The 17,197-nt window shown below is 35.5% G+C and overlaps 1 protein-coding gene across 9 annotated transcripts in view; it reads right to left on the minus strand.

Annotated features, from left to right (window-relative positions):
• Nucleotides 1-17,197, minus strand: part of PLEKHA7 (pleckstrin homology domain containing A7) — a 157,313-nt gene that overhangs the window by 48,464 nt on the left and 91,652 nt on the right. For all 9 annotated transcript variants that reach the window (XR_015797091.1, XM_088146002.1, XM_088146010.1 and 6 more), the window contains 6 exons: nucleotides 16,478-16,550; nucleotides 14,326-14,426; nucleotides 9,490-9,668; nucleotides 6,509-6,976; nucleotides 4,584-5,103; nucleotides 3,808-3,894 (listed from right to left, as the gene is read on the minus strand). Coding sequence is in view for 8 of the 9 variants with exons in the window: in XM_088146002.1 (XP_088002128.1) it covers nucleotides 3,808-3,894; nucleotides 4,584-5,103; nucleotides 6,509-6,976; nucleotides 9,490-9,668; nucleotides 14,326-14,426; nucleotides 16,478-16,550 (1,428 nt within the window). In the remaining variant the exon portion in view is untranslated. The remainder of the gene's footprint in view (nucleotides 1-3,807; nucleotides 3,895-4,583; nucleotides 5,104-6,508; nucleotides 6,977-9,489; nucleotides 9,669-14,325; nucleotides 14,427-16,477; nucleotides 16,551-17,197) is intronic.

The raw sequence follows: 17,197 nt of genomic DNA on the forward strand, positions 1-17,197 counted from the left end.
ATTTGACTGCATTTTCACACAAAGAAAAAAGTATCAAACTTCCCAGAGTCACTTCCAACGAGATGGGCAGCGACAAATTTGATAAATAAATAAATAAATAAAACTGAAGTTGACACAGGACATACAAAAATGCTGGTTTAATATTAAGACCAGAAAGAAATTTCTTGAAATAAGAAGAAGGAAAAGGGGGCTCCTGAGTTGGCCAAGGAAAGTGGAGTCTTGAAAAACAGAAATAATGCTGATGGAGGAGGTGTAATGGCTGATAACTTACAATGGATCTAGACAGTGTTGGCTGTTGCAAACTTCTTGTTGGTTGTAGTACTGAGCAATGTTGGCTGGTGAACTAGAATAGGCTGGTTGCAGGTTTGAGGAGAGCCTGAGGCATGTCTCTTGAAATGGGAGTGGGAGTGGGAGGATCCAAAGACCTTCTAAAGACTGAGAGACCAGTGTGGGACAGAAACTACCCAGCTCAGAGGACTCTTGGGGGCAGCCAGAAGATGCAGACAGGAGATAGGCCAAATTCTACCAGTCAGAGCTGAGCCAATGCAGCCTAACAGGAGAGAATGCCAACTGGTATAATTAGTCTCTTATTTCTCTCCTCTGAGGAAATCTTTGTATTGGAAACTAAATTCTCCTATGTTCAGCTTTTACTTATTGTCTGTCTGGGTTTCTGTGTAGCTATGGGAGGGTAAGGAGCTATGGGTAAAAGCAGGTCATCACAATTTCTCTAAACCATTATACTTGATTGATGATTGTATCATTATATGACCAAATACATCATGCTGCTTTTTTATTCTTAGCATCAAATTGCAGGTCAGTTGAATCCGCATATGTAATTCATAAAGGAATGCTGCAAACTCATGATACCATGATATGCTGAAACCTAGGATATGAGCCATACTTATGAATACCAACCCCTACATTCCTGGTATCTTTCTCTGCTCTTTCCTCTACTAGCATTTTTGTTTCGTTTTAGTATGACCTTTTATGTATATGACTGAATCTGCTATCTTGATCTAAAATAAGCTAAATTCTTAGGCTGATTAAATTTGCTTGAAGCACAATTTCTTAACTTCAAAACATACTGTGTGGATTGTCACAAATTTAATTACGTGAGGCCTGTTGCAATCAAGATCATGACATTTTATTCTAAGTCACAACTGTATCATGACTACGTTCTACATCTTTTTTATCTGCACTCAATTGTGATTGACTCATCTGCTTATTTTATTATTTATTTTTATCTTAGACACACATATTTATATTAGAAAACAACACCTGATAGACAAAGTTCTATCATTTCAACTATTATTAGAAAACTAGGGAAGTACAGTTCTTAAGATATGATTCCAAAAAAGGGCTCCAAAGCATGTAGAATGGCAAATATAGCACTTTTCGATGCAGCTGCACAATCCTGGGAACAGACACAACTGTTTTAATGAGTTGCTGACAACTGTAACATCTGCATTCCTGTACAGTTCAAAGCATCTCTTTAGAATTGAATCTGAAGCATTGCACAGCTCTAAAAGTAATTATAAAAGATGGCTACCATTTTCTGTATAATTTTAGTCCAAACTTCAAACTGACATTCCTTGCTTAACATAAATAGCAACTATGTGAAACACCGGTGAAAACTTCTCTGTGTTTAATTGTAATTGGTCTGTGAACTAATGTATGCATGAAGAAATGACATAATTCTGAAATATATACCATATTTACCCAACAGGAAGAGGAAAGGTTTTTTCCAAATAGATATCTGTAAATTGGGTCATTTTACATTTCCTGATTCAGTTTCAACAACTTCAGTTTTTAAATTGTTGAAATCAAAGGAATGAAAAAGAGGCAAAAATCAGCAACCCCCAGGTACCTTTAAAGATTAGTCTGAAAATTTCCTTGCTGAATTCAAACCTTTTGTAAAGGTTATCCTTTTGTAAAGGATAAATAATGGGCTTCTCTTTTTCCCTTCATTATCCAGTTACCTCTTCACTTGCCTTACCTCTGTTAGTTTTGTTCCACCATTTTCCCTCCCCTCCCCTCTCCTGTACAGTTAACTCTTTTCTTCAGTTCTATTGCCATCCTAATTTTCTCTTTCATCTGCAAGGATAACACATGTATGCAAGAAAGAATGGTCGCTATATGCAGGTGTGGACCACTTAATTTTGCAAATATAATTTACAAAGGTAAATGTAAATTTTACGGTTTACAAATGCATATTTTACAAATATAGATGTAATTATTAATTCAATTAATATGCATGTTATTTTATTCAGTTATAATATCTATATACTGTAATGCTCCTAGGACAACTGGACTATGGCAGTTCACCACAATCCAATAAATCATATTTTTAAAAAATATGCCATATTACAAATACTATATATTGTCCCTGCCCTTTTTTTTGGAATGGGATTCTGGCAGAATAGTTGTGGGTGAGATAGATAATAGTACAAGAAAGAGAATCTGTGTGAGAGAGAATGGTTGATAACAGCAGGATAAGGATCAATTAATTTTGTAAATTTGGTGCCTTATCTTACCGACAATTATTTCTAATTAGAAGTTATGAGTTCAGTTAATATCGTTTTTTTGGAGCGTGGCTTCTGGCAGATACACGCATACATTCATGTATAGAAATGTGTCATATACACCCACCCATACACTGGGTAATGGCAATGGGAAATCTTTAAGATTAGCCTCAGCTAGAACTGGACACCCCAAATTGACCCAGTGAGGAAGCCAGATACTGTGCAGGATTTTGCCTGGGTGCATCATATGCATTTGTTCTGCCTACTCTTACTTTTGGTGGGATTGTCTACAAGTCAGTGTCATCATCCTTTCAGGTAAATACAATATATAACTCTGCTGGTATACATAGACCTTGTATCGTTATTAAAATATCTGACTGAAGGAGAGAAAAAAGCAAGATGTAATCAATGATGGTTTCCACTGTAAATGATCAGAATGGCTTACTTTTTTCAGTCAAAATTGATAAACTGCAAAATAATAACTTACTTTTTAAATAGGTTTCTTTTAGAACATAATGCAGCATTCACAAAAATAACATCAAAGCAAAATAATAGCCAAAATGCAATTACTCATATGCAACAGCGCCTGTAGTTTAAAAATGCTGATACTTATTTGCACGCAGGAGCAAAGTAAAATTATGAATGATCCAGGGACTTGAACATACTGAAGAATGGGCAAGAAAGCACAGACTCAAGCATGGCACCAGAGAAGCACTTGCAGAGTCACAGAACATCATATACAGCACAGATGGGCCAATTAGCAGCTGACCTGGTAAGTGGAATTAGTTGGCAAGTGCTGTAGTAATTGGGCGATTGTGTAATTTCGTATATGAGCCAACTTAGCCTGATGTCTCCTTAATCGAATGAGAAGCAATGTTAGCTCTTCAGGCTGCAGGTATTTGGACACATTGTAAAGAGGAAATTAGCAGTTTTCAGGGAGAGTCACCATAGTTAGAATTCTTTACTTAACGTGCCAAGAAAATATTTATTTGACATGATTGAGCAGTTATCTTATATTTTCCTACTTTTGCTTGAATGCTGCAACTTTATGTTAGAACACAGAGAAACAAAATAGGGCCTATCCCTCTCCCTTCTATTTACAGTTCTGCTTAAGAGTCCAGTGGCAATTAAAAAAGGGCTCCATTAATGACAGGAAATTCAAAGTACTTCATTCCATAAATATGATAAGAAAAATCAATAAAATTTCTTTTGGATTCAGACATCCTTAGGAGTTCTATTAGACTCAACTAGTACACAGACAAGGAAATATATAGAAAATGCTTACCGATTTCCCATGCAAACTTGGAGCACTTACAGTATGCGTCATATATCCCATTGTAGGCATGGAACGCCTATCTATGTGTGCTGAGTTCTGTATAAATTGAAAGGCAGCATTAAAGAGACATTTCAAGAAATATTTTTCTAATCTTTAACATTTTAGAGTTCCTAGCCACTATACTCTGAACTGATTTATACAACTTTCTCCCTAAGCAAAAAAATGTTTAATTTGCTAATTAAATTACACAACACATTATTTTACAATACATGCAATATTTACTGTCTTTGTACATAAACGTTATATCATTATACAAAGTGGCATGGCCGCTGATTTGTTGCATGGTATGTCTGTTTAAAAAACTTCAGTGGAAACCTTTTGCTTGATAACAAATATTTTTGATCTAATTGATTAAATCCTGATTCAATGAGCTACATTTCCAAAAGTTTACTCCTGGACAATTTATAACTCATGGACAACTATTGAAATAAATGAGATTAAGTACAACATGCTTATAATCAGTGACAACATTTGTTTCTCATTCAGATAACTTTAATCTACTGAGCAATTAAGCCCATATTCCATTTTTCTAAACCTATAATTAGCCACATGCTGAAAAGCATGGAATTTGACCTTGATAAAAACAGTGGCAGTAGATAACTCAAAGCGGTTGACGGTACCCAATTATCAGTTAATCCGCAGATTAAGAAACACTGTAATTTAATTCCATTAATATTACCTAACTGATTAGTAAACTAGAAAAACAATTACTTCAATTTACTCACTTTTAGAGTTTGGTTTCGAATCTTCCGTGGTGAACCAACAAAAGGGTCTATTGCTTGTCTCTCATCAGATGGTTTGACAGTAACCCTTTCTGCGGGAGTGTGTGGCCTTCGTGGTATAAAAACTTTAGGTGGTCCTGGTGGAGGTATGTCAGATGGGGAAGGGGGAACAGAAACTGAACGTGGAACTTCTAATGAACTTCTTCCCTTACTACAATCTGTAAAGTCTGGAGAACTGATATAAACAGGTGCAGTTGGGCTCCCGTGTTTAAATTGCTTTCTTTGTTGCCATTCATAGAGCTGCCATACAGTACCATCTTTGTTAGCTTTTCTCTCATCATGAGACATCTTCAGGTGGCTTACCCGGTCTTGAGCATATTTGTAGTCACTTGGCAAATCACGATTTGCAGGAGGTGAGCTTCCTGAAGGCTGCCTAGTATTCTTTGGCAAAGTATGATAATTTTCAGGAAAGGATACAGAATGGCTTGGTACTTGGCGAATAAGAGTCTGGTCAGATGCAAGACTGTGTAAGAAAATTGTTTTGTTAAGGATTAAGCAAATAAACTGTTGTTATTAAGCCAAACATTTGCAGAATTGAAGGTTAGAACAGATTTTGGCAAACAGATTCTTGTAAATTTTGGAATATAGATAACAATGGGTCAAAGTGTATAATCCATGGGAAACAATATTTATCAGAAGTCACTCCATTATTTAAAAAATATAACTACCTCAAATTTGTTAAGTCTCACCACAGTTTTGTATACAATCACCAGGAACACTTGCCACTAGGTGGTGGACTATACCATTCAACAAAGCATTTTATCAACTTAAGTTGAAAAAAAGAAATTTCAGAGTTTAGCTACTCAATCAGTATGTATACACGAAATTTAAGTGAGGAGAAAGAACTCTTATGTATATATAATCATTTATTTATATTGACCTTTTCCTGGGGAAGCTATTGGTAAAATATGATGTTCATCAAAAACAAAAGAGAATAACTGAAGTTGCTGTCCAAGTGTAAACATAATTTCACTACTTGACTTCACGACAGGGTGACTGTTTATGGTTCAAGACAAAAGGAATTAAAAGGTATGACAAGTCATAAACTCATATAGTCTAATCTTTTGCACAATTAGGAGATGGTTGACTTAATATGTCCAGAAACTCTCCTGGGTTTTCTATCATGTTTTCAGAGAAAAGCTTTGACTTTATGCAAAGTCAAGGAAGGCCTTGTAAAACCTAACCACAATCAATAGTATACATAATTAAGAGTGATAAGCATGACCTCTTGCCCAAAGTGAAGTTACAGAAGAGTACAAGTAAGAATGGACAAAAATTATTGATCGCCTCAATAAAGACAAAACTACACAAAGTCTACACAAGCTATAAATTAATCAGCCCTGACCCAGAGCCAAAATGGATTGAAGAGGTAAAAGATAATAAGGTTCATCCCGTTCTCTTCTTTCAATAGTTTCTCAATCTATGATGATAAGTTAGATAGGAGATTTTAAAACTTTCACAGTTCTGGTTTTTCAACTGGACCATTAGGCACTTCTTTCTCCCACCCAATTTTACAAGACTTCATAATATGGAAATCACTGTTCTTCTTTTTAGAAGGATTTGGTGAAAAAATGAACAATTAAATGTTGTATGAATATATAACATTTGAGCATTGAGATGGACTGGATTTACACTGGTCTGCACATTCTAATTCCTAAATTCCAAGAAATATTATTCAAGAACGAAAGAGCAGAGGTCTATAACCTGAAGCTTCACATAGCCCCACAGTGCTGCCCCCAAAGTTGCTGCTCCTTGTGGTTGAAGGGAGAATTATGAGATCAGGAAAATTAACTGGGCGAGTTAAGAAAAGTACCAAACCTCTATTTTAAAATAGTGAAGCACAGAACAAACAGTCCTATCTTACTAACCTTTTTGTGTCTCCTTTCTGGAATTTTACCCAATGTTCTATGTGAGCCATGTTACTTTTCTTTTGTGTCTCCTTATTTTGTGTTGATCTGGGAATAAAGCCTCTTTTATAGAAACTGATACCATTCTGCTCTACTGGACCTGTATTTAATGAACTGGGAAGCATTCCATTCTTCTCAAGAGTCTGAGTTGCTTGAGGCCGAGAGATACTTGACGCTGGATTCAGTGTTCCACCAGGTTCTAACAGATGTTTAGGTTTCTCCCATCTGGAATCCACAGCATTCTTCCTTACAGTGTAATGTTCATCATCTCTTGCTTTTTTCATTTCTTCATGTTTGCCATATGCAGAGCTTTCGGGTGATTTTCTGTAACCTCTTTTTGCATCAGCAGGTTCTAACTTTGTAACTTCTTTGCAGGCATCAATATGATTAGCTTGAGGGACAGCTTGGTGATCTGTTTTTCCTGTTTCTCTAAGAACAGAAAAACCCACAGGCACTAAAGTCAGCACAATATTTTGATTGTTAAAATTCACTTATGTTCTGAAGAGATTTTATAATTTAATTGAACAGTTTTTTGTTTTATTGCAGAGGTTGGCAATTCTTTCTGGCCCCAGGCCTTCCAGTTCCTCCTCACCTTTCAACTCCCTCTCAAAATCTCATGTAATTGACATTCTCATCCCAAAATAGGACTTTTAAAAAATGTTTACATTTAATTTAATTTTATATAAGTTTTAGAAGTCTCCTTTGTAATGTTGCCAATCCCAGTGCACTGGCTAACAGGAATCACCATGTACAACAATATTAACACAGAGTATTAGTACGATATACAACAGCATTTGCAAACAAAACATTTCTTTGCTATAATGCCATATAATTCCCCCATAATGGGGGAAATGCCATATAAATACAGCTTCCCGAATTTATTTTACACATATTTCTTTGTGATCTACAGTCTCCCAAAGACAGAAATCTAAAAGTGTAAATTATTAAAAATATTCAGTTACTATATTCTTTAAGATCTCTTGATATTTAAGATATTTTCATGATTTTGTACTAAAAAGTGCATATTTTAATTTGCATATTTATTGTTCATTCTAGTGACTAAAACAGCTTACCCAAATTGATGCCTCCAGGCATGATAAGACTAGAATAACTAGAAAGTTACAAAATGTAACCTTTCCTCTCAATTATTAAAATCTCTCTTTTTTTTTTTCCTTTGAGTAATTTTTGACTCCTGGCGATTGCCTAAATTAGTCTCTGCAGATTTCTTGGCAAGATTTTGGAAGGAGTTTGCCATTACCTCCATCCCAGGGCTGAGAGATATTGACTGGCCCAAAGTTGCCCAACTGGCTTCATGCCCAAGGTGGGACTAGAACTCACCGTCTCCCGGTTTCTAGCCCAGTGCCTTGACTTCTAAACAGGAAAGCTGTTTTCTCCTGGCCCATGCAATTATTAATTTGACCAGGAAGGAAACTGAATAAGGTTACTCAGTGTTGTTCCATCATTACTGTCATCAAAATGGCTGCTGTTACTGCTTACCTTCTGACTGATCATCTTAAAGGCAAGGCACTTTGGAGTATTGAGGAAAAGGCAGTCAGGACTAGAGAACCTATTATCCTAACATATTGCTTGCATGGAAATTTAATAAAATGTCAAGTAAAACAAAAAGTTTTTAAGATCCACTTAAAAATAATTCCTAAAGTGACCATCCCTACTTCCTTAGGGAGAAAATTATTTAAATAATTGCCACAAAATCTGCCATTTTAAGGACTGGGAGGATTAGCCTGAATAAACATACATCTACAGATTATCTATTTTTATACTTTATTTTAGCAAAAGGAGAATGTTTAGGCAATCAAAGAGGAATTAAAATGTGAATATACAGAGAACTTATTTTCCATCCAGTAAATAAAAAGTTCTTATTTTTCTGAAGTTACCTATCTATGATCCTGTGAAGGTTTCAGATAAAGGGGTTTTAAGTAGTAAGAAAAACTGAGATAATTCCTCTCCCTGCAGTATTTTCTTTTGCCAGATGAACATGCTTCTTACTAATTCACAGGACCTAGAATCCAGCAGTCTCTGGCATTCACATGGTTAGCATAAAGATAACATAGTATCTGAACTACAACAACTTAAAGCAGTGTTGTCCAGACTTGGCCACTTTAAGATGAGTGGACATCAACTCCCAGAATTCCCTAGCCAGCATGGCTGGCTGGGGAATTCTGGGAGTTGAAGTCCATTCATCTTAAAGTGGCCAAGTTTGGACAACACTGACTTAAAGCATCTATTTAAAACAATTTGTAAATGGCTTAACAGAGTTTTACATGATTGAAAATACATATATTTACTATTTATTTAAAAATCTATTAAATGCTTTATATAAACAGCTCTAATGGAAATATGTTTCTGATTCTGAAAGATTCCTAGAAAAAAAAAACTTTGAGGTGACATTCACCTTGGCAATACAATAAAAAGTTCACTCAAGTTCCTGCTATTCTACCACTAATCCCAAATTCAATCTTTGCTAATACTTGATACTTATTATTTTTATGATATGTACCTTTTAATAATTATCTCACATCATTAAAGAAATCCTTTCAGACACAGAAATTACCACACCGAAAAATTAAATTTAATATAATCTTAGCGCAAGAGAAAGGGGAGAAGTTTTTAATTACATGGAGACCTCTGTGAGGTTGTTTTACATTTATATTTAATTTACATTTACATTTAGCCTTCAAGTCTGTATTGACTCTTGGCGAGTGCCGGGACTAGTCCTTGCAGTTTTCTGCAAGATTTTCAGAATGGATATTATTATTGCTCATTATTGTAAATAAATGGGCACAGACTTCTTCAGGTGGCAGTGACGTCTAATACCTTAAAAGTTAAAGAGTGTTTTTTTTAAAAAAAGGCAAACAATGTTTTTATAACTATGACTGAAAATATATTGTTCATTTAAAATATACGGAAATACTTGAACTTGCCTCTTTGGTGAAAAATGTGTTTGCATAAGAGCAGCTTGATTCATAGCCTGGATCCAGCCATTCATATCTTCTTGAGTATCTGCACTAAAGTAGTATGTGCGCATCCCTGAATGCTCTGCCTGAGAGCCAATAACAGAACTCTTATTATAAATATAAGCCCTCATGCCTGTATGGACAGCCTGTAAAGAGAGAGACAGAGGCATTTTAGGCAACGTTAAAGAAGAAAAGATATGCAAGATTCCATGCTTACGAAAGCAGAGCAGCTGTTTCAAATGCCGCAGCATGGCAAAATGTTTTAAATAATCAGTATGGCCTCTGTTACAAAATATAAAGTGATACCATCAAAATCACTGCAGTACAGCACCTGCTGTTTCTATGTAATAGGACAAATTTGTGGGATTTTTTCATATAATTCTAATGATATTACAGCTTGTTTCTGGCTTTTGCATCAGTCATTTTAATATTTTATAACATTCCGCTTATCTCAAGGAAATGTATGGCAAAGATTACACTAATAGGCCAGCAGAATTTACATTTGTTCCTTCCTTGGCTGAAATTACACATATTAGATTGCTGTGTAAAGAATAATTTATTGAGGAGAAGAAGAAAACTAAAAATCTTACAATGCCATCAGTTTTCTTTTAGAATTAATATTCTTAAAGAGTTGTTTTCTGTTTTTATTAAAATGTAAAGCAAAATTATTTAAAAAACGGTTGCTAAATACTGAGATTGGTTATGACCAGCAATAGTTTGAATAAAATATTTTACTGTGCAATACAGTTTTAAAAAGCGATAGTCAGCACCCTTTGGATCAAGTCACATTTGGGGCAAGTACAAGCAATGGTTTCTTATTTCAGGGGGTTTACACACCATGCTGCCAACAGCCACAACATGCAGTGAAACACGAGGCAGAATACAGTATTTTGAGGGAATCAGAACAAGAGGGAAGATCATACAAACTAGTTCAAATTATGCTACTACATACAGTACATGCTACATTAACATAGACAAGGAAGGTAATTTAATGCCACAACTAAAACTGTCTTGTTGTGGAGGCATAAAGTAACACTACATCCAACACAGAGCCTTAGCATGAGGGGAAAAAGTGTGGATAAATAAATAAAGCTATCAAGTTGCAACTGGCAGAATTTACAGAGTTAAAATCCATGGCCAAAGGAACAATTTTTATCTTTTTGGCAAATTCCTAACAATAACTTTCAGGTTGCGCATATATACCTGAAAACAAAGAACTGAAAGCAGCTCATCATCTTGAAATACTTGTCAAGATACTCAGGCCCTGAGTGTTACTTCTCCTTCTACAGGCAAACATACACACTTTGTAGTATTAGCTCTAGAATTACCAGTTATCCAAGTAATGGTTGGAATGACCAACCCTAACCCTGACCATAGCTGATCTAATGAGCCATTTGCAGCTTCTATTAGTATCGATAAATAAATTATATCTGTTATCAGTTATGGGTTTTCTAAATTTTAAGATGGGTCATACAATCATACTAAAGATTGACTGAATCCTAATGTAGCACACTATTCCTCCAGAAGAGTGACCATAGGCCAGCCACAATACAGTTTTTCTTTGATAGTCAAATTAAAAATAGCAGCAAGTAGAACTTTGCCAATATCCACATTCGGTAGTAAAAGAAAGCTTACACAATTAGAGTAAGCAACACATGTCATGTTATCAGCAGACCCTGTCATTAGAAAGACTATCTCCAGCATGTGTAACTGATAGTGTAAAACAGCAATGTCTAAATATATGCCAGTTATCTCTTAGCAGCACACCAAACAAGCAACATGAAAAGCTATGATTGTAAGTGCAGAGGCAATCAGTGACAGCAAAACACACACTGTGAGCCATAAATTAGGATACATAATTCTAATTCACAACCATTTTTAAATACAGCACACACACATTCACAATAGGGATGAAAAAGTAATTATTTGGTACCTATTCATGCATTCAGATGCCCTTATTCTGGAAAGAGGGAGAAGGAAAGGCAGTCTCTTTCCCATATTGCACAGAAGAAGAAATGGAGAACAAACCCAGAGCACACATCAATAAGAACAAAACAAGGGCAAAGTTGAAAAAGTTAAAAAGATAGAAGTCTAAATCATTAATAGGAAGTTGATGTAAGTTCAAACCTTTAGAAACAGCCATTCACCCTTTTCACAAAATGCCTATATAGAACTTTAACTTCTCAGAAGTTCATTTAAAATACCACCCTCCACAATTTTTCTCATGCAAAAACCTGGAATTGAAAAAGAGCAGGATTGCTAATGCTGATTTTTTTCATACACAATAGAGGACACCAACTAATATTACTCATATTAGCCTATGTAATGTAGGCTCTAGGCTTTCTGGCTACTGAATAAAGAATAAATATTAGATTCTGGCAGAGAAAAAAGTTTATTTCAGATAGATAGGTAGATAGGTAGATAGGTAGATAGGTAGATAGATAGATAGATAGATAGATAGATAGATAGATAGATAGATAGATAGACAGACAGACAGACAGACAGACAGACAGACAGACAGAGACAGACAGACAGACAGACAGACAGACAGACAGACAGATTTAGCAGCCTGTTTTTGAAACTAGCTATACTTCTCAGGTATGGAATGAGTTTGGTAACTTACATTAAATCTGGGGGACAAGACTCTCTAATTTTTAAATGGAAAGCCTGTAGTCATCGGAAATAAGTTGTATGTTTCACTTCTAAGAAAGTACTACTAACATTATTTAATAACAAACTATGTATTGGAATATTATCCATGAAATAAAGCTGAAGTTTAACAGGATAAATAATTCTGAAAGTAGTATTTATGACACAATAAACATTTGGAAAGGAACTGCCTAATTTTTTATGAATAATGCAAAGTATTAAGCAGAAGTATTTGACTTCAAAGATGGAATAATTTAAATTAATACATAGACTGATTTGGATGCAACAATGGAAAATAAATTACGCTGAGCTCAGGACTTAGGATACAGAAAAGAGAAAGGCACTGCATAATGACAACCGATCTGACAGATTGCCTTTAAGGATTCATTCAGATACTACATTTTCCACCAAAGAAATGGGAAAACTATTTGTTTATTTTGCAATTTCTTCCTGTGAATAGCAAATTATAATGTATGAATATACTGTTATTATAATTCATTAGCCATATTCACACCTATATCACCACCAGGAGGGACTACTGCAATGTACTCTCCATTGGGTCACCTTTAAAGATTACTTGGAAACTGCAACTGGAGCAGAATGCAGCTCCCAGAGTGCTGGAGAGTGAAAGCTACTTCAGCTATATTATCCATACACTGTACTGTGGGCACTGCATAGGCTATCTATAGTCTCCAGGTACAGTTCAACGTGTTGATTTTGACTTTTAAAGCCCTCTACGGCTTGGCTTCTAGGTATCTGCAGGAATGCCTTTTTCAGGGAGCACCATTCCATCCAATGTGTTCATCCCAGCTAGGGATATTATCTGTACCCAGTATGTGAGAATTTACGCTGGTGGGGGCCCAAAAGTCAAGTTTCTCTGTTATGGCCTCTACCTCCTCTTAGAAATGAGACTTGTGTCAACAGTAACATACTTCCATAAAGTAGTGAAAACTGAGTTATTTTGTAGGGCATTGTAGCTACTGAGCTACTGAGTATTCACAGATACCAATGAAGGTGAGGTTTGGCCGTCCCCAGGTTAAGAACATCCGACTTATGGGCAACTCATATTTACAAATGGGCTGCCTACTACTAAAAATGGCAGATGGCATTCTCCTTCCTCGAGTCGACAAACTGCTGAAGCCACACAGTGTTTTCATGATCTGCAGAAGCCACACGTTTTTACTATACAGCCAATTTTCAGCAGTTCATTAAAACATTGTGTGGCTTCAACAGTTCATCACCTCAAAGAAGGAGAACGCTGTCTGCCATTTTTAGTAATAGGCAGCCTGTCCATAAGTACAGGTTCCAACTTACATACAAATTTGAGTTAAAGACAGATTTAGGAACAGAACTGGTTCTTAACCCAGGGACTACCTGTATACTGATATTGTCTTTTTTAAACTGTTTTTGTTTTCACTGACTGCTATATTTTTATTTATTCTAGTTTTTATTTTATTTATTTGGTAAATTTATTTAGCCGCCCATCTCACATACATAACTCTGAGCAGCGTACAAAGTTAAAAACACAAAAAACAATATAACAAAATAACCAAAAACGTAACAAAAATGTAAAAAAATTAAAAACCATTAGAAAAATCACATGAACTGCTGGAGAGCACACTCAATTTCCCTAGCAATACAGCCACTTTGCTGATCCCATACCCATGTTATGGGATCCCCAGGCCGGATGGCAAAGCCATATTTTCAGGCCCTTCTGGAAGGCCAGTAAGTCAGGGCCAATCTGAACTCAGGGGAGATGATGTTCCAGAGGGCAGGAGCTGTGGCAGAAAAGGCTCCCCTCCTGGGTCCCAAGAGATAACATTCCTTCATGGATGGAGCCCACAACATGCTCTTCATATGTTGTCATAATATGTCATCATAATATAAAAACCTAAAACCTATCATTTTGCAAGATCTGCCCAAAGATGTTTTAGGTTTTCTTTCAGTTGCAAGTTGTCCCAATGCACTGGAAGGTCAACTAACTTTTCTATGACAGCTTTTCCAGGAAATACAAAGACTATGTTGAAAAAAAGAGATTTTTCAGTTCTATTCTTTCCATTAAATATATACTATGAAGTGAGACCTATAATCTCTAAAAGTTAATGTATTCGGTTGCTTAAGAGAAATCATATATTTTGCAAATACTGAATTTACCTTAAAGGAATATTTGCGATTTATATGATCTTCAGGTCCCACCGGTGAAATTACATAACTAGGTAATGGTATGCTTCCAAGAACAGATTCTTCTCTGCTGTCTTTTGAATGAAAGAAATAATCAGATTAACTTCCATTTTTCAATTAAAACACAATATACTTACAGCAGTTAACTTGTGTGGTACAGAAACCTAAATCTGGTAGGTGAAGGACTTACCTGATTCATTAGGGACTGAGGGGACTGAGCAAAGACACATACACACGCTAGTTCCACCAGATGATCAGAAGTGCTAAATGTTCAGCAGACTCAAATGCTACATTCCAGCTGAGATAATGAGCATTATAAAAGCTGAGAAGCAGTTATAGTTTAGTGGGGAAGCACATGCTTGCATGCAGAAGGTCCTAGGTTCATTCTTTTGCATTTCCAACAAAAAGAGTCATCAACTGTGAGCTAGAACAAAATGTTATCTATCCCTGTATCAAGAAGATTCCAATTTCTGCCCACATTGCTAAATACTCTGCAAATACTCTGCAGTATATAATTCCATGTAAATTACTTCCTAACAATATCAAAGAATATAATCCAATATCCTGTTTCCAACAGTGACCAGATCATCCTGGAAAGCTTAAAGCAGAGAATAGAATTTCCCAGCCACTAGAACCTATAGAGGCTTATTTATCTTGGAATTGCCTCCCCTCCCTTAGTAATTTTCATACCAATTCAAGTTCTTTGAACATGTCAATATCTAAATGATTACATTGATAAGTTCTTGTAATTCATGTATATATTTTATTAAACTACTATCATCCACTTTTCAGACAAAATTGCAGAGCTAACATTAGAGAAATTATGTATGTATGAGGAACACAAACTGATGCGTTAATAGTCCACTTCACATCTGAACAAGAAGATCAAGGCCTTTGTATTTTTCAGATGGTTGTGATTATTCATTCTTCAATGAGACTGTGCAACATTGTTCCCAAGGTTAAAAGTATTCAAAACAAAAAAGAGTGCCAGTGAAGATGTGTGCCACACTTGAATAAATAAACAGTAATTCTTACTTTCTCACTGAGATTATATGTGATAATTGATCTGTCAGTGCAATATCAGAAATGCATGCATATAAAAAGTAAATGTCACTAAGGATAACCTTTCCTTAAATGCCATATTCATCCAAACAAACGACAAGCCTAAATTCAAAATGGGTAAGCCCCAATTAGGAATAGATGGAGAAAAAATTATAAACACAGCAAAAGTCTTGTGCGATGCTTGTGCAAAAATCTTGTGCCCACTTTGTTAACCTAGGTTTGCCAACTCTATGTGAAACCAGTCTTGGAGATTCCTTCCCCCAACAAATGTGGATACATGACATACCAGTTTACATGTATGCACATACAGAAGCATGTATCTATAGCTGTTAAAAGCCTCACTCCAAAAAAGGGGAAAGGCCAGAACAAAACCAGTATTAAATAAATTTAATTAAAATGAATTGTCTGAAAAATATGTTATCCTTTTCTAGCATTAATTAATCCACATCTGCATATACTAACTTTTCTTTCAAACCACTCTCACAAACAAAAATAATAAAATAATACACCTCATTTCTGTTTTTTCTGCAGGAAGAATAAAGAAGGAAAAATAGTGGAGATGAGGAATGGGGAAGGAATTGGGCTGGGCTGGGCTGGGCTGGGCTGGGCTGGGCTGGGCTGGGCAGAAAAGACTAAAGAAGGAAGTTTGTACCTTACAAAAAGTTAAATTCTGGGCTGGGCAGAAAAGACTAAAGAAGGAAGTTTGTACCTTACAAAAAGTTAAATTCACTAGGTAAGCAAATCTTCTCAAGCCATTCTTCAGGCTTACTTTTAACAACATTTGTATTCATTTGCACCTCTACTATTTTTAACAGCTGTTTTTCATTCTCAAGGAATGCAATGCAGCTTCCCAAATTAATTGATACTTATTTGAGGAAAAAGCTTCCTCTTCATTTGTGGTAAATATGGTAAGTGGGAGGTAGGCATAAATAAAAAGCAGATTTCTATTTTCTCCAGAGAAGATTACTTTTTCTATTTATTGAACTGCATATTGAACAGAAGCAATATGCAATTAGTTCTCAGTTGCAGAAATATTTCTAAGCAAAGATTTATATTCACTAACCTTTGTAATAAAATAAACAGTAATCTGCTAGAACAAACCATCTTCTTTTCCACAATCTCATTCCAGAGCTATCCTGAAAACACAAATGACAATAGATATCTGGCATACTTAGAATAAAATAAAAGTAATATCGCAGAAATGTACTATATACAGTCATTCCAAATGTATCTTTAATGTATGAAAATATGCTAAAAAAGAGTCAGCTATCATAGCATATCATTATCAAGCCCACTTCTGAATGTTTTTACAACTCTTACAGAAGGTAGGGAAAGTTAGGAATTAGCATAAAGTAAAGCTCAGTGGAAGAAGAGCAGTGTCTTAGCAGAGATGATTAATGCACAGATGGTAGGGATGGAGAAGACACTCCTATGACATGGTTTGTCCCACTATTGTTCCACTGTAGTTTCATATCCATAAATTTGTTAATATATCATTATGAATATCAGTATGGTTTAACAGCATGAATGCACTTCTTAATTATACAGTATATCCCAAAAGGGGAATTTATCACTATGAAGAATTTTGGATTTACCAACATGGGTACAATAAAAAAAGTTTATCCTTCAACATGGCCCCAAATTTACAGTTTTGGATCGATGATGTGTGTGAACTGAGTCTCTACTGGTGTCATAGAAAGATTGATCGGTAAGATTCAGTGTGATTAAGGTTTAATGATGTGTTTAAAAAGTGGGTTGAGTGACTTTCCTCATAGGTATTATG

This window comes from Python bivittatus, unplaced genomic scaffold (genome assembly GCF_059951505.1).
Source record: "Python bivittatus isolate LINGU-HERP-01145 unplaced genomic scaffold, Pbiv_v1 ctg000480_np1212, whole genome shotgun sequence".
NCBI classification, from domain to species: Eukaryota; Metazoa; Chordata; class Lepidosauria; order Squamata; family Pythonidae; genus Python; species Python bivittatus.